The sequence below is a fragment of the Carettochelys insculpta genome, chromosome 2 (assembly GCF_033958435.1).
Source record: "Carettochelys insculpta isolate YL-2023 chromosome 2, ASM3395843v1, whole genome shotgun sequence".
NCBI lineage: Eukaryota > Metazoa > Chordata > Testudines > Carettochelyidae > Carettochelys > Carettochelys insculpta.
In genome coordinates, this window is record NC_134138.1 from 252886094 (window position 1) to 252907316 (window position 21223).

At 41.8% G+C, this 21223-nt stretch overlaps 1 protein-coding gene across 7 annotated transcripts in view; it reads right to left on the bottom strand.

Annotated features, from left to right (window-relative positions):
• PARD3 (par-3 family cell polarity regulator) overlaps positions 1–21223 on the bottom strand; it is a 735311-nt gene that overhangs the window by 405007 nt on the left and 309081 nt on the right. For all 7 annotated transcript variants that reach the window (XM_074984984.1, XM_074984976.1, XM_074984978.1 and 4 more), the window contains exon 4: positions 6805–6983. In XM_074984984.1, the coding sequence (XP_074841085.1) occupies positions 6805–6983 (179 nt within the window). The remainder of the gene's footprint in view (positions 1–6804; positions 6984–21223) is intronic.

Here is a 21223-nt window from a genome sequence, read left to right on the forward strand (position 1 = left end):
GAAGAAGAGTCAACAAGTACCTCTGCAGGAGGAGGAGGAGAAGACATTCAATGCATTATAATTGAGGGACTTGACAAATGATGGGAGATTTATTTTTCAAGTATTTCCATATGCTTCCCACATTCATTACCTTTCTCCCTAGTGGCATGAGATTCCAAACCAGAATGACAGGAAAGATTGCTTCATTTATTCAAGCAGATTAGACCATTCTTTCCATTAGTGAAGTATGTGAAGGTGAGCCCTCTGAAACAAAGCTAGATGCTGACTAAATGGTAAATACAAATAGAAGAAAATCTGCACACCAGGTAAATTCAGCTGTGTGGTTGCTGTTACTGATCCACCCCTGCAGAGCATACAATGTGCTATTTGCTTTGCTTGAGGTATATGAATGTGAGTGAAAGACAGAGTACGAGCAAGTCAAGGCACATCCATTTTCCCCTCTCCTTCCCCTCTCTTGACCTCTCTTTCATCTCAGTACACATTTTCACTTTGGCGGGTTATGGCAGCAATGTTGACGTTTAATTCAACAACATATTACTCAACTCCAAGGAAAGCAAATTAGGGTAATTTCTTTAGAAGCCAAATGCCCATACCATTTCTTTGTGTGAGCAAATGAAGTTAACAGACAAACCTTGTGTATTCCAGTGACACAGAATCAAAGCACGTTTAATGTTTAGTAATGCACACAAGAAAAAGGTACCTGCTGAGCCTACTGAGAAGAAAAGAGCTGAACTAATCTGTAATCGTCAATAGAGATAAGATACGACTCCTGATGTTCATATAGCATGGTGATGCATATGGCACTGGCAGCCAAGATATAGCATCTGAGTGGAAAAAACCTCGATGGTGTTTTGCACCAACTCAGCTCGCATTACTAAAGCTATACAATTGCTTGCTTGGACAGTAATTTATTAATTTTTAAGTTTGTGATTCAATGTGTAATAATTATTCAGAAAGTCAAACTACCACTAGATATTTTATTGTGCCAGACCATACATGTAGTAGATATTGGTTTTATGTGGAGGACTTAAAAAAAAATCAAAATTACAATTACAATTTGCAAGGAATGACATGAAAACATTTGAATTAACTTGAGCCCTTAATTACTGCTAATGTTGATGTGCTACATATAATTAAAAAAATTCCAAAATTATTCAAAGTAAGTTGGTGAAAGGACTGGAGAAAAAGGGATCATGACCACAAAAAGTTCTCAAGAAATATAATTTCCAAAGAAAGATGTTGAGAACATGGTCCTAACACTAAATGTTTACTCAAAAGAGAAGCTCTACTTCAGTGAGATTTCTCACGTATGTGGGGATCACTCATTGGAGAGTAAAACAGCAGAAAGGTAGCACTTTAAAAGACTAACAAAATAAAGTGCCACACTTCTGCTGTTTTGTTTTCTTGGAGTACAGACTAACATATCTACCTTTATGTTACTATTCATTGGAGAGTAATTGCCAACATTAGAATCCTTCACCAGAAGTAAAGCCTTCATGTAAATAGAAGCCTTGGGGTTCACTAAAGAGTGTATTTAAAGAGCCTCTCCACTGGGAACACTTAAAAATTAATACACTTTCAAGCTGCTTTCCCAGATGGCAAAGACGAACAACAAAACACACCAAAATCTGCTTTTTTCACTCCACTACCATGTATTATGACATCACATTAATACATGGGAGGGGCGGTCCTCAAGGCACTGCAATGTCACTAAAGCAACAAAAGCAGAGAGGAAAGAATCTCTGACAGAGCCTGGGTTTGCTTCTAAACATCCTGACATTCAAAGTTCATCAAACCTATAAACGTCTCAGGTCAGGGACAGCTGATTCTGTTTCCTGGATTAAGCAAACAGCCTGACTGCCTGCTACATCCAAGCCAGGCCACTGGAGGGTGGCTGACAGCACTAGCAGGCCTGATTTTCCCATGGTCCTTGTGGAACATCTCATTCTCTCCTCATTCTCTCTTCCTAAGGAACCCAAAACCCTACATTTCCTACTGCCCAAAGCTGCTGCCCCATAGCCCACCTTCCTGTAATCTTGTCGGGACAGTGGCAATCCCACTGCCGTCTCCTCTCTTCCATTCTCCCTGGAACCCATACTGCTGTCTTGGTGTTCCATATCCTGCCTACCCAGGAGGGTGTAAACCTGGTGTCCTCTCTGAGCCCACGAGAAATCTTCTGACCTGATACATTAAACTTTGTGGTGTCTCCACCTGTCAGCCATTCCTCCTCTCACCTACTCATATGCTTAGGAGTGAAGGGCTGCAACCAACACCACTGTTCTGTATCAGTGGCTGAATGCTGTTCTCTACTCCTCACTTTCCTCACAGCTCTACAGCAGAAGCAGAAACACTGCAGCGAGCTGATCAGCAAGCTGCAGCACAGGAAGAGCAAGGGTATCTCATGCCTTGCTGCTCATGGCCAGCTTAGGTTTAACCAAAGCAGTGCCGAAAGTGCCAGGCTTTGTTACAGCTCCAGGACTTCTCTGCGAGATAGCAGGCAACGACCGGGTGGGTGAGGTCTTAGACTTCTTGGAGGGCAAAGTAGGTGGGGAGGAAGCCCTACGTTTCATTAGAGGTTGCTCCTGAGCTGCAATGGGCTCTTCAATTGGAGGTTGAAAAGCCTTGTCAAACAATATCATTTTTAGGTGAATTTCTCGATCACGCTGAGCTCGAGCAGTTAGCTTCGTGCAGTGCTGGTATTTTGAGGGATGTGACCCTCTCCCAAGCACTTAATGTACTCGGAGTGGCCATCCAAGACAGGCATTGCTTCCTGGCATTGTTCACATTTCTTGAACCCTTGAGAGCCCGGCATGATGCAAGGGCTCCACACTATCAGTTCTTTAACCACAGTTATACAACTGTTAACAATGAACAGGTCTAATAAAACTTAACTATAAGGTTTAAGTCCAACAACAGTAATTTTAAACTTCTTTTTCTTTTAAGGAATGACGAACAGAAAATGAATAACTACAGAGGAGAACTATCTACAGAGTTTTAAAAGGAATATTCAGCCTCACAACATCAAGTTGAGGAGATGCAGTTAGCGCCGTCTGCAGCCTGGGGCAGTCGAGAGGAACAGACTTCAGCTGGTCCACACATGATCAAAATAGCGCAAACAGAGAGACACAGCAGCAGCGCATGCGCAGACTGGCTAGATACAGCTATGAAAAGTCTGATCTGTCAAGCCGGCATGAGCCCTGAACCTACAGTGGAGCACCCACAGGGACATCACTTGAAAAAGAATATTCAGTCTCATGATGTCAAGTTGAGGAGAGGCAGTTAGCTCCATCTGCAGGCCTGGGGTGATTGAGAGGAACTGGCCTGAGCCAGTCCCTCCACATGATCAAGAGAGTGCAAATGGAGAAACGCAGCAGAAGCGCATGCACAGACCACCTAAATACAGCTATAAAGAGTCTCCGATCTGTAGCATCAGGATGAGCACAGCAGCTACAGCAGAGCACCTATGGGGACATCAGTCAAAGAAAAACTAAGAACTCTCTGTCTACTTTGCTGGAATTGCACTTTTCTTACATATGCAATGAAATAGTTTGGAACAAGACAGGTCCATCCCTGTCATTATCTGGATGCATAAAGAAGAAATCTTAAATCTTAAGTGGCAGGCTCCTACTGGCCAGATAGTCTAAGTATCTATAAAAATCTCTATGCAGAATTGTTTTACATGTTGCAAGAGCAAGAGGTATGGCTATATCTACACAGCAGTGTTATTTTTGAAATAATTCACTCTGAAAATAGTTTATTTCGAAATAACCACTGCACATAATAATGCATTTCAAAATGCATTTCAAAATAGCACCAAGCTATTTTGAAATAGCATGTCCAGACACTTTAGCTATGTCTACACTACAGAGATCTTTCGAAAGAAGCCCTTCCGGAAGATCTCTTCCAAAAGAACTTCTTTTGAAAGAGCGCCTTCACGTACAAAAGAACGGATCAAAAAATAGGTCCACTCTTTTGATAAAGAGTGTCCACACAGCCCCACTCTTTCAAAAGAATGGGCTGGGGATTGAAAAACTAGGCCCCGTGAGGACTGCTCTTTCGAAAAAGAGAGTCTGTGGAATGACTACACACATTTTCCTTCAAAAACAGCTTTCAAAATGGGGCACTCTTCCTGAAATGGGAAAGGAAGAGCGATTTCAAAAGGAGTGCCACTTTCTTTTGATTTACTTTTGAAGAACACTTTTTGTGTGTAGACCCTCCAGTGGACAGTTAGAAAGAGACCCCTTTTGAAAAATTTCTCTCAAAAGAACTTGCTAGTGCAGATGCAGCCTTTGTGCTTATTTCAAAACAGTGCCATTGAACACCATTATAGTTCATTTCGAAATAGTGCTATTCCAAGTCTTAACAGCACCTATTTCAATATAGCTATTCTGAAATAGGAGTTATTCCTAATGCAATGAGGTTTATAAAACTCAAAATAACACGCCTGCTATTTTCAATTTATTTCAAAATAGCGTGCGCATAGTGTAGACACCGTCAGTTATTTTGATATAATGGCTGCTATCTCAAAATAACTTTGCTGCATGGCCATAGCCTATCAGTCGCCCAGGGCTACCTGACAGAGACCTCAAAACTGAGGCATTTGCACATTTTATATTAAGGACACAAATGAAATAAAGATTTGTAGCTACAATTCTATACCACTGATAATGGAGAAGAGATACTGAGAAATATTATAAAGAGCCATAACTGAGATCCTCTGCAGTAAAATAGACATCTATTTAAATTAATACAACTGCACTAAGAACAAAATTAATGTACAAAATGTTTACATAGGCAGTTGACTGGATTGTTTATTTTCAATTGTTTGCAACATCTTGCCTAATACTACAGAAACTAATCCTCCGAGTGATCGGCTTCGCTCAAAAGATTAACACAGATGGTATGTAAGAAAATGCCTTTTAAAAAATACATTATCAAGATCTGCTTTACTAACCTACACTAATTCTCTCCCATCTTCCTGATTTAATGCTCTCTTGTGCCAGCTTCCCATCACTACATTAGATCAATTCAATTCCTTTCCACTTTGGTCACCATGGTCATTTCCAGAGACGCCATGCTTCAGTGCACTTCAAATATTTTCAAGAAAATCAAGAGTAAGTACATGCTGAACAGCTAATGATGCATGGAGGCTGGAGTGGAAGCTAGGCTGCTGTTTAAATCACTCCAAACACTAACTTAAGACACACAAGGAGGCTGTTCATGCTACGTATGGCCCTTTTTTCAATACCGATGTTTTTTGAGTAATAAAATGTAACCTCATTAGCATTTCAGATAAATTGAGATAAGATGTTAGCATTTTGCACAGATAATTCTCCAACCCATTTTGTTCTTTTTAAAGTTAAAAAAGCCAAAGCTAAATTTTTTAAAATGGCTTCTAATGTTGTGTACACAATCAAGCACAGGTGCAAGTGACAGAAATTAGACATTTAACTATCAGATTTGACTTGCAGATCAAGTAGACATCTAAATGCTATAATTTGCACACATAGTCAATTGTAGAACCAGACTGAGGCTCCTTCAGAAATTTGGCTCTAGACATTTATACTCACTGCATGATACTTCAATGTAGATCCTTTTTATAGGTAGGGCTTTTAATTTTAAAAAGATGGAAAAATACCACAGGAGAAAGGAAAATTCTGTTGCAATATACATATGTAGGTCTTTGTCAGAGAACATAGCCCTGACTCTGTTACATTTCTGCTGTTTTATGTAACATTTAATCTGGTAATATAGCATTTGAAATCAGGTGCTGGGATTAACCAAATCGCCCATTTTAAAAAGAAAACCATTTCTAAAATATCAGAGTTCAAATGTTCTATCCCTTTTTCATTTGTGTATATAGTCACAATGGTAAAACAAACTGTAACGTCTCATCTGAATAATCAATTTCCATTAGAAGCAAAGTTAGACAACTTCACCATTACAGTCAGGGGAGAGAAAAGATAACAGGCAACTTTACAAAACCAAACAAATTAAAAAAAAAAACAAAAAAAAAAAAAAACCCTTTCAGCTTTTATGGTAAAAAATAACCTGCATGCAGAAACAAGATTCATGGTGGCTTTTTTAGTTACCAGTGTCTCTCACATACAGATCATCATCATCAACCATGGGCTCAGTGCCCATTGGTGTCTGATGCCTCTCTTACTATCGCCTTCCATCTTTCCCTGTCCAGCTGCTTAGTTTTTGCAGACTAGCTCTGCACCAATCTACTACAGTGAATTCTAAATGAAAATATGAAAGAGACTGTTTCAGCTTTAGTTAAGTTACCCCATGAACACAAACTATGCCATTTTTACTTTGTATTACTCAAGTTGCAGTTCTGAAACTGAAAATTGGAAACATTAATTTACTACAATAAAAAGATATAAATAGACAGCTGACTGGCAGGCATTCAGTGTTCTGCACTACCATATAGAGAGTCTAGAGTACCATAAAGATTTAAGAGGAGACTGGAGAAAATCAGGCACATCTCAGAAGTGGCCCACTCAGATTCAAGGAAAATGTTTATCAGCATTTCAGGTATGCTCTACACAAGCACTGAGAATTCAAAGCACCAAATAAAGGTAGTGGCAAACATCAAGACATTAGTGAGTATGCGACAATATGTTCAAGAACACTGCACATCCTACCATGAAGAGGGTCATTCTTGTGGCGTTTCACGTTCACTAGATGAAGAGGATATAAAGTTTGAAAATACGTGAAAATAATAAAATTGCAGCTCTGGAATGAAGACCTACTGCTCATGTTTCAGACAACTTTACCCACAAATAAACCAAAACGTACCTTTCTGTCATGACTGCTGGGCATCCCAGGGGTATTCTGCTTGAGGAAGCCTGCTGTTGTGGACCATCTTGTGGGATTTTTTCGGGAAGGTTCTTCTGAAGAAAAATTAGTATCACTTACAGAAGTGGGGAGGCCAATCAATGTAGGGTCACTGCTACGCCGTACATGAAGTGGCATATCTGAAGGAATCAAATAGATGGCAAATTAATATCAAGTAGACTGAATATTCTTCCCCTCACACAAAAGTACATTTTTAAACTCTGGGTAAGTGACTGTGATTAAAAGAAGGCTGCATACACAAGACAATTGCCTAGCAGGCAATGGGTCTACTATAGAGCCCTGCAGATATCTGCTCTACAGCACTGGGTATGAGCATCCATGCATGCAGATACTCACACATGCAAATGTGGATGTGGGTACCAATTTTATATCCATACAGGGCTGTAGTGCATTTCTTGAAAACCATCCTGAATTATTCCTTGCTTAGCAGGTTCAGGAGAGTCAACTATTTAAAGCTACTTTTTGGTTTCATAAGCACAATTACAGTATCTTAAGCACCTTTACCTTATGAAATATTTTTCTTAAATTAATTGAGCAACCTGAGGTCCCAAAGAGATTACTGCAGCCATTTACAAATATGAGAGAGCCCAACTAGCCAGGAGATTAAGCCAAATTGCTAGAAGCGACTACATAGCTTAGGGGCATGGAGGTTTTCTGGGAGAAATGCCCTATTGAGAAGTCCAGTCCCCTCTTTTCATCTCCCAGGAAAGAGGTGGGAGCTGGGGTTTGTACCAGATGCTGGCCCTAGACACCCCCTTTTAAATCAGCCACCAACTAATAAATATTCACTATGTTTGAATTCCCCCCAACCTTCTCCCCCTCTCTCCACTGAATAGGAGTGTGCACGCACACCCTTCCACTCATCTTCTCTCACTCTAAACTCTCTTGGATTTGTCTTTATTACTGTATCACTCATTTAATTGCCTGGCTGCTACAACAAGGATACGTGGCTTTTATTGTACTCTATTCCCGACCTTGCCAGCTGCAGCAGTTGACAGGTTGGATGAGGGAAGTACCTCATTAGCAATATTTGAATGTGGTAGGTAAGCAGAAGTGTAGGAAGGAGGACATGTAGGACATTCTAGGCAGTCAGCTTCCACTTCTGAGCCCTGGTGATATCGCATTCTAAGTCCTTCCTGAAAACACAACTATTTGTTTCCAGTTTCACTTATGATATAACAACAATCTACAGTATATGTTCTGCTTATAATCTCTTCCAGTCCTCCTCTTTTCCCTCTTCCCCAAAGAAACGCCACTGCCTGCCTTTGCTGCCATTCAACAACAGAGTGAAACCAGCAATTTTTGTCACCTGTAGTATTGTCCTAGGCCTACAGGGAGCTACTCTCAGGTCTGAAAAATGTGAGGCCCAGCTATACTGCAGGTGTGTTCATATAGCTACCTTATGCTGACAGGAGAGAGCTCTCTTATCCATATTCTAAAACCACCTCCTATGAGCATCAGCAGCTATGTCAGCAGGAGAGACTCTCCCATAAGAACCTGCTGTGTCGTCAAAAGTCAAGCACACTGAATACCGTTTGTTAGCATTTTTGTCAACAAAAATCTTTCACTCCTTCTCTCCCACACACTTACTAAACAGGTGCTGCATTGGTGGCTTATTACAATAATCTATAACCCGCCACCCCTCTTTTTGTTTTATGTCTACAGGGGGTTAATAGACCACTTAACCGTGAACAGTCCCTTAGTTTAGCATAAGTAGTTAGCACATATGCTGTCTGTTCAACACTTGTGTTTTGCTGTGACACTGAGTACTTTTCCCAAAACCTTAAGAAGACCCTCTGTAGCTCGTCTCTCTCCAATAAAAGTTGGTCCAATAATAGAGACTACCTCACCCATTTTGTCACACTAATGATTTTTGTCAGTTTCTTTCTTTTCACAGGGTTTTGAGTAACAGAAATAACAAGTGGTTAAAAAAAAATCCATGTGAACACTGAGCTCTGCTTGGCAGAGTCTTTGGAGCAGGCCAAAAACAGCACTGTTCTGGATTTACATCTGGTGCGTTCTCATAAAAGTCGCCTTCCAAACTGTAGGGCTAGAACCATAACCATCTTTTCCTTTGACAGGAAAGATTAGATCCTACTGAAATTGATTGATTGTACCCCACAGACAATCAGGAGAAAAAATTCAATAGCAGGAATTTAACAAGTGGATTTTCCAGACTCTGCAATCTTAATTTATACACTAGCACACAGAGAGTCTATCAACACTGAGATTCTGTTGTGGTGGTGTTAGAGAACCACACACAGTTCCTACCCTCCACAATTTATAAAGCAAGAATATTAGTGCGATGAATATTGGTTTAACAACATGATTTCCTTGTCTTTAAAAAGTATTCAATGTGAATAGTATCCACAGGCAATTATCATGTTTTATAATGAGCACTAACTGGGGAACATTGCACAAAAAAACAAATTTTTTTTCACTATTATACCATTTTGTTTCCTATTTCAAAGCCTAACATTTCATTACATTTTAAGATTTTCACAATTGTTTTACTTCATCACAGATATGAATGCTTTCTATTAATGATGTACAATACTTAATAAAATTCAAAACAGAAGTGAAGTAATTAGGCACATTTCAAGAAGGATCAATTAAATCCTACCAAACTCCATATATACATTGAACTGCCGTTACCTATTTTAAGTAATTTAAGAATATTAAATATGCAGCTGCTCATGAAGCACATCATCTTATACACAGTGTTTTTGTTTTCAAGATGTAATGGCTTTGAAAACTTAATTCTCTGCTATGCAGTTGAACGTAAAGCACCACTTTTCCTCTGAATGGTAAGCATAACAAAAGAACCACTCTGGAATCCCAGGAGAACTGTGTAACAAAAGTGACACAGAGGTAGTCATAAGCAACAGCACCACAAAGAGTAATGAAGTGACCACATTAACAGGGGTATCTTAGCTCGTCTTAGCTGTGAACATCATCTCTCATTTATTACATTAGCCTGATCAGGAAAGTGGTTCTGTGGTAAAAGTTTGGCATTTTTCTTAAGTGGTACATCTATATTTCAGTTCGAAACAGCTGTCACCAGAATGTATTTCTCCATTTTGCTAACCAGCAGTACTTAAACCCTACTACATGCACCAATAACTTACAGCCATGCAACTTCTTTGTTTTCTTGCATTAAGAAGTATTTGAGAACACAAGTCCAACAAATACTTGCTGGTATCTTGTCCTTATCTTTTCACATTCTCCCCGTAAATTAACTAATATGATGATTTTTCAATGAACTGTAGACTACTTTTCTAAAACAGATGACAACTAACACTGCATTGTCTGTCTTTCTGAAGTGAAAATGGAACCGCTTACACCTTGCTGAATAAGGGTGGCATTTAAAAAAAGGAAATTGTGGTCGAACAAGGGATCCCAAATATTAACATGTATCAGAAAAATAAATAACGTTAACGAGGATGGTATAACACATACCTAACACACTCACTGAAATCCTTGCATAAGGAGGCTGTAGGAGTCCTGGGATACCCAGCCCTTGGGCTAGGGTGGGCGGCAACCAAAAGAAGGTTATAACACCAGCCCAGCCCTCAGTTCGGGGCGGGGCAGCAGTTCACAACAGTAATACAGTACAGGCCCAGCCCTCAGTTCAGGGAGGGCAGCAGTTCTCAGTTGTAACACAGTCCAGGCCCAGCCCGCAGTCCAGGGCAGGGCAGCAGTTCACAATTGCAACACAGTGCAGGCCCAGCCCTCAGTTTGGGGCAGGGCAACAGCACAAGGGTTTGAGCACAGGCCCAGCGTGGGCTGGCCCTGTCCAGGAGGGGGTAGGGGGTCGCAGGCCCTCCCACTCCACTGCGACCTGGCCCGGGGGGTCACTCACACACGACCATGGCAGTGGGGATCCAGGCCGCAACACACTGCCCTGGGTTCGGGAGCGTCGTTCCCCGGGCCACTTCCTACCTCTTCCTCCACCGGGGGAAGGTCCCAGTCCATCTGGTCAGGGGATCCCGCGGGGTCGGTCTCCTCCAAAGAGTCCACCTTTGGGGGCTCCAGCCAGTCGCTCATGTCGACGTCACTGGGGTAGTCTGGTGGTGGTAGCACGGTGGGCCCGAGGTGGTCATGGGCCTGGGAGCTGCAGCAGTCCACCGGGACTCTGGGGCAGGCCGCTCCTGGGGCATCGGAGTCGCTCACCCTCACCGGTCTGGCCACGTCCAGGGCTTCCACCCAGGCGGGGGGGTCTCCACCGGCGTGAGGGTCCTGGCAGGTCTGGGAAGTCCGAGTAGTCCCCCTGGGGCATCTGGATCCGAGCTTGTTCGGGGCCGCTGGGGGCTTGCTCCTCCAGCCCAGCCAGGCAGCGACAGGCCCTCTGCCCTTGGCGCTCGGGACCTCATGCAGGCGCCTCCTCCCTGCTCCGAGGCCCAGCCTTTAATGCGTCCAGAGCCCTGCCCTTGGCCCTTCTAGCCCTGTGCCTCGACCTCTGAGGGGCGGGCCACTGGTGTTCTGGCTCCAGGCCCGCCCACCAGGGCCTCTGCGCAGCCTCCTCTGCCTCTGAGTCAGCAGGAGGCCATACTGACTCACTACAGAGGCATTTTCAGCCATTCCTTAGACACTTTCCTAAAAGGCTGGGGCGATGTGAAAAGAGAGGAAAGAGTCTTGTATACATGCTGCTAGTGAGAAGATATTACTTGCTAACTAACTATTGATGACTTGTACAGAGCCAGCATGAGGTCTTCCCAAACTAATTCTGTCTTTAAACGTAAAAGTGATACTATGTGTTAATATCCAGACTCTACCTAAAATGCATTATAAAATATATTTGCTTAAGCACATATTAAATGTACATCCAGGTTACGCATATGAACATTTTAACAAGACAATTACTGCATTATTGAAACATGGGTGGCATGTTACTATAGATCTAGCACAAATCTCTGTAAAACCACAACTTTTCACCACAACTATTCAAACAGATTACTTTCCAATACCCTACCATTATTCCAAGTTATTAAATACTGTCTTTTCTGACACCACTATTCAAAATTCCTCCTACAAAAGTATGACAGTTATAAAAAGGATATATTGAATGGATTTTCTATTAAAGTATTTTTGGTTATAATTGCCTGTTTACCTAGTTTGTAGATTTTGAAATGACATATTCTGAAATATTAAAAGAAAAAAAAATCAAAGAAAATGAGCTTTAATAATTAAACCACTGGATGAAGTGCGCATGGGACCAGAGCAATGTCACTGATTCCAGGATGACAGCTGATAGCGTTTGATGTCTGTGGTTTCTTTGAAGATTGGATAAAACAGCAATGAACTCTAATCACAAGGCTTCGAATTCTCTGTGGCACTAATGCACTGTAAATATTGATTTGTTTCTGTAGCTAAGGTGCCTTTTAAATAACCACTAGAAACGGTAAATCTAATAATGAATTACAGAAAGTTTTAAAAGTCAAAAGAACTAGGGAAAAAAATCAAATATAAAAATTCATGGAAAGGTGCCACTGAATCAATGTTTCTGTCATATTTAAGGAGCTTATGTACTTAGACCATATTTTCAATGCCATCACTTCATGGTTAAGTCAGAAAACTATTAGCTGATGATTTGGAACCATCCTGAGGGACAAAAGGCCTCAGTTCAGAGACTGGAAATTATTGCTAACTGGAAGTCCTTTTTTTTTTTTTTTTTTTTTTAATAAAAAGGCTATAAATTCAAAACCTTCTCACTGCATAGTCTACTCTTTCGACATTAGGAGCACAGAACTGCAACCCCTCTTTCCTGCCAGCAATTCCATTTTTATTGTAAAAGGATTTCCATCTTTCCTGCTTGTCTGCTGTAAGGAGTATGGTATAGCATACTATGAGCTATAGCTGTTGGCTTGCTAATGGGTTTGAGGATCTGGCAGGTTTCGTCTGTGAGCCCATAGTACCTAATCCCAGGAGAATGATGTCAGTGCAAAGGAGGAATCTCCCATGGTGCAGTGCTCATGCACAGAGTTCCATACCACTTTGTTGCTGCTGACAGCATAACACAGACAGTGAGCACAGAATGAGAACATCAGGCCAGTTTACACCATCTCCCTGACCACAACGTGTGCTTTGTGCTCTTCACCCACAGCCAAGTATGTAGCTTATGACAGATGAGTTTCAAATGAAAATACTGAACTACTGAAATGACAACATGGACAATCTGTACAGTAACTTCATCAACACTGGGAGACTGTATTTGATTCAGTATAAATATGTCTCGGGCCAAATGGACTGTTTGCTCGCTCACCATCGCTGAAGCCTGCACATGAGCAGATCTCTAAACAATCCACAATAAAACAATAATGGATAGAGCCACAAGTAAAGACAGTTTAAACCACCACACAAGTAAGACTTTGGACAATTATCCTTACCTGAAATCTAAAGTTATTTTTAAAGATGTTTAGATTAGTTTCATATTTTAAATGTCTAAAGTTCCTGGAAATGAAGTTTCAAATTGCAGGAGAGACAATTCAGATACCTAGTCTTCCAAGTTGGATGCACTGAGTTTCATACCCTCTTCCAGTCTCTAAAGTGTTAGAAATTTTCCAGCAGAGAAAACTACGCTATTATATGCTCTTCAATCCTATGGAAATTAGAAGATGTTAACTGTTGAAGAGTTTAGAGCCAGTTATAAACTGGATTTAAAGACAAGTTTTTTAAGGCCTTTACTCAGAAGACTTAAAAAAAACTGAAAAACCAAATGATTGTAAACTGATCTACAAAATACAGCATTTAAAAAGGGCCAACACTTGTCAATTCTCTTCTGAAGTACAATCAAAAGCTAGGTAAATAATTAAAGAAGAAAAACTATATTCCAAGAGCAAAAAAGTGACTCCATTGGATGAATATACATCATCTTTTACAGAAAACAGACTCCATTCTCTCACTCATTGTGGGAGAGGGAGTGCACTGGCTGACTTGCATCACCATACGTGGTGCTAGCTATAGGTTTTAAGGCAACAGATAATAGAAATTATTAACAACATAACAGAAGACTTCCAACATTTGACCAAATGTTTTTTTATTGCGCTGACAATCTGAAGATAGTTCTTCCAAAACAGATTAAAATCTTGGTAACACACGTGTTTCGTGCACTTAGATTCCTATCATCCTGTCCTGAAAAATGACACTGGCATTAATTAGTGGGTTCTAACAGCTAATGATTATGACCATTTTAGGGAATGTAATTTTAGGATTCATGGAAGAGAAAAGCAGGCACCAGATCTGGTCACTATTCTGAGCATTCTACTGAAAATTAAATGTAACCCACACGCCTTATACTCCAGAAGTTGATTTTGACACTAAGAAATGGAGAGAAAGTGTGTGAGAAGCAGATATGTGCTGATTCTTTGTCTCCAAGTCCATGTTCACCATTACTCACTTCAGAAATTCCTGAAAGCTCATGAAGTCAAACTATGGAAGCGTGCGACTGGGTACCATGTTGGCCTTACTCTTCCCCGACTTCTTCCACATCCATCGGAGCCATTATGTGGTTGTCAGTACCAGGACTGATGTCGAAGCTGGGATCAGCGTCAACTAGGAATGGGTAATAGCTCATTGCACCAAAGCCATCGAGAAGAAATAGTGTTAGGAGGGGTCCAACATCAGGGGAAACCCCATTGGTTCTAATATGGCCACTGTTCAGAAACTGGCCTGTTAGCTAGGTGCTATTGGAGTGGGAGACAAGAGACAGTAGCATAGAGCCTGGGTACTGGTGATGAGCACTTGGTGAAGTGAAAGTCTCTTTCAGCTTTGGAAGAGGAGTATTTTCTTGGGGAGCACGACAGAACTATATCCAATTCAGCCTCTGCACACGTCCAGCAGCTAGCAGCAAACCAGTGACTGCAATGTCTGGATCATGGTAAATATGCCCTAAGGTAGCTGGGGTTTAGTGCTAGGAAGGGGCCTAATGCTCCCTATTCTCTTCTGCTTCCCCTTGCCTGGGCTGGCACATGTCCCCTCAGAGTTGACAGGAGCAGTAGAAAAAAAGAGAGGTCCTTTGCCATTTGGACCACTTTCAGGATCAAAGGGACCATCAGTCCATTGGCAGCATGACTGCTCCTTCTGCACCTGGCCATCTTCTGCACAGCGAGCAGGCTCTCTCCATGTGATGTTTCTTACATTTCTTCCTTGACACTGGAAATGGAGAATGGTGCTGGAAAGAGCACATGACTGGGGGAATACTTGTCACTGATTCGAAACAGCTCAGCCCCAAGACAGGTCTGATAGCAGCCTCCATGGGCACAGCCTTCAGCTTAATGTCCCTTCCTTTTTAAGTGTGCAATCTGACTATAAGACCATAGCAAGAGAGTAACAAGGTTACAAAAAGAACTAGATAAATTCATGGAGAACAGGTCCATCAGTGGCTATGAGCAGGATGGGCAGAGATGGCATACCTAGCTTCTTCTGTTTCCCAGATGCTGGGAATGGGCAACAGGGGATGGATCACCTGACAATTACCTGTTCTGTTAATTCCCTCTGGGGCACCTGGCATTAGCCACTGTCAGTAGACAGACCACTGGGCTTGATGGACATCTGTTCTGACCCAGCATGGCCATGTCTCCTACCTTCCAATAAACCTGATTTTTTATCTATTTCCTGCTTTGAGCTATAGAACACTGTTTTCTTCTGTTAATTCACCCTTGAGCAGAGAGAAAATAATTCCCATTCTAAACAAGGAATTCCCATACAGCAGTCATAACACAGTAAGATTACACTTTGAACTTGTGTGAGTACCCAAGGGTTACATATGTTAACTTTATTACCCAGCAACTATACGAGTAATTAATGTATCTGTGCTTCACAATTCTTTCATTTAGCTAGTACAGGAATTTCTCCCACTCTCCTTCACAAACCCAAAGCAGGCACTGACATTTGCATAAACCAAAAAAGTATTTATTTCTCAGATGAATTTGCAGAAGTATAAGCTACCAAAAATTCAAATAATGATAGCCAGATATTCAAATAATGATAGCCAGAGCTATTTACATAGCTGAAGCCTGCATGCACCATTCTACTCCTTGAAACTTTCAACATAACTCTGACAACCAAGCAAATAAAATACCACCCAATGGCTGTTTCCTAGGTAACCAGCACAACCACAGACAGTGCAGGGAAACAGAAAACCTGCAGCAGCTCTATTGGTGTTTAAAACAAAATACTTTGAATTGTTAAAAAAGTCACAGAGGGACCAACACTGAATTTTCCATAGTGCGAACAGTATACTGTAAATAATATGGTGGCAACCAAGTAGCTACTTTTATCTTCATTAGTTCAATTGTGAGAAGATGGACTACATACAGAGGCTCCCTGTCCCCTTCAATTGTAGTTGAACCAATGAGAATAGAAGTAGCTCAATGCTAACGGTTTAATAGACTATTCATCTCTAAAGTAAGCATGTGTGTGAACTGAGGGCTGATTGAAGTGTCCGGCTGACATTCCTGTAGAATGAAATCCTCTCTTCACAGATCTGGTACCATGCAAGTTCTTCTTCCTCCACCACACCATTATGCCTCAAATTTCAGCAGGAGAGAATATGTCCGGGGACCCCAGAATAATTCAATCTCCACATTCATTCTGACCTCACTACCAAAAACCACCAATAACGATATCCCATTACTGCCAATAGTGAGAGGAGTTTCATTTCAGACATTAAGAGCAGCAAGCCCTTCCACTGCCTACCAAGTCACTTCAGTGTTTAAAACCCCAACAGAGAGCTACAGCTTTTCTCCCTTAATAATTTTGAGCTAGATTTGAATCTGTTACCTAGAAGTGCATGATAGATAATCTACATATTGACACAAGACAGCAGAATTTCAATTTATTTGCAGATTGAGTTTAAGGTTTATGAAAACTATGCACTGAAACTTGATTTTAGCCAAAGGATCTTATAGATCTACCTTCTACCTCTGCACAAAAGAGTGTGTGTATGAGAGGAAAAGAGAGGGTGGGGGAGCCGGGTCTGTTTTTCCATTTGAATTTTCTCCATTATAAAACTTTGACAGGTAACCTTTAGAACAAGATATATTGGCAAGGAACTACTGAGTGGATATTAAAAATGTCTAACTTTCACCCCATTTCTGTAACTGTAATGGCATTTGCTCTTATTTCCATGGCAGAAATACGTACCAGGATTATTAGAAACCAGTTGCTTACATTTATGAAGCACACACTCATTTCACGTGTCAGCAATAAATGCAAGTTAGGGTTTCACAGCCTCATACCTGCTACTGACAACCAGGTATTGTGGAGTTAGAAAAGGTGAGACGGGATTAGAAAAAACAAAAACGTAATGCCAAACATTGACAAATCCAGTTAAACGTTTTCAGCAGAAGGAGCTTACATACATAAACGGTTGCACTCCAAATGGGAAGAGAAGGGGCATCTTATAAACAAAGTGAGTCAAATTAGAGGTAAGGCCATTAATTTCCATCACTGACGTACAAATAGCAAACTGTGACTTCAATCCTTGAGAAGGCCATTTAGGGACTGGGACAAACAGATGTCAGGGATGGTGCCTGGTTCTGCCAGGAGGGCAGGGCACTGGACTAGATGACCTCCCAAGGTCCCTTCCAGTTCTAGGAGATGTGCATCAACTCAGCCAATGCATGCTCAAGCAATTAAGATGAAATGTTGCAATTCCTCATTACCTGTGGAAGACTGCAATGCAATAAAATTGCTGGGCTCCACAGAAATGAAAGGCAAGTTGTGAGACATCGTGCTAAGGAGTTTCATTCCTACTATTGGACCCTTTCTTGGCAGACAGGTGAGACAGTGGCTCTAGAGGCACAGAGTAGCCAGTGGCTCCCAGTCTTTGCAGATCCACCCACTTCAAAATCAACTCCCATGATCATGTCCTGCCATTGGGGCAGGGGGCTGGACTCGATGGCCTCTCAAGGTCCCTTCCAGTCTTAGTGTTCTATGTTCTATGATTCTATGTGCTTCAGAAGCTCATCAACTGTTCTCCCCTTGTGTTATGCTTCAGGTGGGTGATTTCTCACTGTTACATAAAAGGGAAGATACCCTCTCATCCATTTTACAATGCCACTCAAAAACAGTTGCCAAGTGTTTGTAAGGATATTGGGAGAAATGTCTTTCAGCGGCTTACCCATTTTGCTGACAAACTTTAATGGAGACAGCTGGCCTTTGCATATTTTTTGCTCCTTTTCCATTCTGGGGTTCGAAGCTCATGTTCCAAAACTTTGTCAGGAGACAAGCTGACTCAAAGTTAGGACTGCCGCACCTGACTGAAGCAATCACAGGAGGGATACCCCCCTCCCCCACCCACCCACATGACCTAATGACCTTAAAATAGCCTATTAAAACCTCCAAAACTGAATTCAATAGTCACTGGGAATTTGGGGCGGACTTCAGAAGCCTCCAAGCCAATCCTGGAGGGTTGGCAACCCTACTCCATGTGCCACGCAGAACACTCATGGACAATCTGAGTTGTTGCATACAGAAATTTGTAAGGAGTTAAACAGTGCAAAGAAGTTAGCCAACAGCAGCCTCTATCCATCCAACCACTCAACAGGTAGAGCCTGAGGAGGGACTTAGGAACACACAAATTGCCATACCAGATGAGATCTTAATTCACAATCCTACCTCAGCATGTCCAGGGCCAGGTACTCTATATAATAAGAACTCCACAGAAGGCAGCTATGGAATAAACCCGCCACACACCAGCAACAGCCCTCAGAAAGTTCGTGATGCACCCCAGCATAGTGGCATACAAATGCCTCATGTGCCAATTTCTTATTATTTACTTAACGCTGCTGCTACTACACAAATAAAATAATCATCCTGTGACAGCAATTTTCTTAACATCACCACAGTATCTAATCTATGGGCTTTGTGAAATGATGCTGAAATATTTTGATTGCTGAAAAGAATGAAGCCTTATGTAACACACAAAAGAGACAGAACTGCATGACAAGACAGACATCTGCTATGCTGGTGGAGTTATTACTTTAACTCACCTGGGAGTGAAGTGGGTTTACAAGCACACCATCATTCTTATCTCACATTAGAATTTAGAAAGCCATCTGCTCTTACGGCCTTCCAAGCATATTGATTTTTCAGTATACGTATCCATAGGAGGTTTGAATATTGTACATGGACATTCAGAGAAAACATGAGTGTATCTTAGGGGTGAGTTATGGATGACCGTGGGGGTGACAGAAAATATACAGAGAGCAGTCACAGAAGAATACCTATTGCACCCCACTGAACATCAAGAAAAAAAATAAATTCTATCTTCCAGGAAACATCCTAAGTTTCTAAATAGTTTAGTTTAAAACTGTTCATATAAAGAATCTAAGTATCAGTCCATACTATCAAGTGAATTTCATAAAGCTTTATAAAATAATATGTCAGCCACATGGCCGAATATTAACATAATGAGAAAAGGCTCACATTATCAGAACTAAAGCATTTAAATTCCATTTAGCTTGCCATGTGCTTGCTCCCTTTTCAAGTTTAAGGTAAATAACCACAAATAGACTTCCATGTAAAAATTAGCACACACGTAATAAACAAACAGCAATTCATCTTGTTTGATAGGACACAATGTTTGTCACCTTTGTGTAAGGATTAGGAAAGCATTGCATTGCCGAGGGACATTGTTCCTTCTGATTTTTATTTTTGTTCTTTTGCACATATGCAGAATGGATTTTGTTGCGTGTGCCAATGTGGAAACAACATACCACCTCCATATTGGTACACTTAACAAAAGTCACTCTGCATTTGGATGATCTGTGTGACTAAAGGGTTCCAAGTGTGAACAGGAGCTCAAGAGTGGGGAAGATGAGGGCTCTAGCTGGCGGTGCAGGCTCTGGGTGGGGCTGAAACTGAGGCATCTGGGGCACATGAAGGCCAAAGGGTTTGGACTGCAGGAGCATGCTCAAAGCAGGAGGTTGGGATGGTGGGTGCAGGGCCCTGGGCAGGAACAAGGGTGTAGATGAGGACTCAGGGTTGGGGGTGGAGTCTAGGAAGGTGGTAGAGCAAGCTCAGGGCAGGGTCTCTGGGTTGAGGTCTGGGAGGGAGTTGGGGACTGAGGCCAAGGCATAGAGTGCAGGGCTCTTACCAGGGCAGGTCTCATTTAGTGGGGGAGAAGATAGGTGGCTCCACGCTCACGTGCACGCTCACGTGCAGGCACCTTTCCCCACAGCTCCCATTGGGTGCGATTCCCAGCCAATGAAAGTTGTGGAAGTGGAGCCTCTAGGCAATGGTAGCAAGGGGACTGAGTTTCCAAGCAACTCAGCTCCATCCAAGAGAGGCAAAAATGACTGACTACAGGAACATCTCCCACCACCCACACCAGAAAGGAGCTTTAAAGGCTGCAGCTCAGGCACTGGATTAAGGGCACCTTCTCAGCCTGAGTCCTTGGGCTGCAGTCCCTAAAGACCCTTTCTTAATCCAGTCCTACTGCTGGGACTGGAGGAGCACATTTCTGTCCCCAGCTGCAGCAGCTCCCTACTGACCAGTATCACATGACTGGATTTTTATATAGGATATGGGAACTGTTTTATGAACCCACTGTGTCTATTGACCTCAAATATTGTGCCAAAGAGTTCATGTGAGGTGTGTAATGGAAGCTGTGGATGTCCTGAATTTATGTATGCTACTTATATGTCTGTATCATGTTGGTAGGTAAAGTTATAGGTTTTAGCTATGAAGCTGTCTTAGAAAATGTTTCAGTGTTAAGATTCACAATAGGACGTGTAAACTCAGCTCTAGCCAGGATATTCAGCTAAACAATGAGATGGAAACCAGATGCTCAAGACAGTCAAATCTACATCCCAGAAATGTGGGACTTGTCAATGGAATGTAGCCTGTGGATCATGTGACTTGGGCTGCTCAAAAGAGTTAAAATCAGATACCAAGACATCCATTCCATGTAAATGGCAGGGGTATGCCGGCAAAATCAGCAACCAATGGCATTCTGCCACAGGCGCACACCTGGGTCAGGTGGCTTTGACCCTCAAGTGCCTGATGGGAAGAAGAAAGAGCTTGGTCCCTAGAGACAAGAAAGAAGAACCTTGAGGTGGACCTTGCAGCATCCATCTAAGGCACCTGATCTTACTACTTTGTTCTGATTCCTGCTCAAAAGATGCACGTTCCAGCATGTTGACTTCAGCTCACCAGATCTCCAGTTCTCCTGTAACTAAAATTCCTTATGGGATGGACTTTTAGAGATTTTCAAGAATCAGCATATAACATTGCTGGCCTGCATCAATAGCTGTAATTGATTTATGAAAAGTATCACTAACAATTTTTCTATGTTCTTTTTTTTTTGTGAATAAACCTTTAGATGTTTAGATCTGAAGGACTGGGGCAAAAGTGT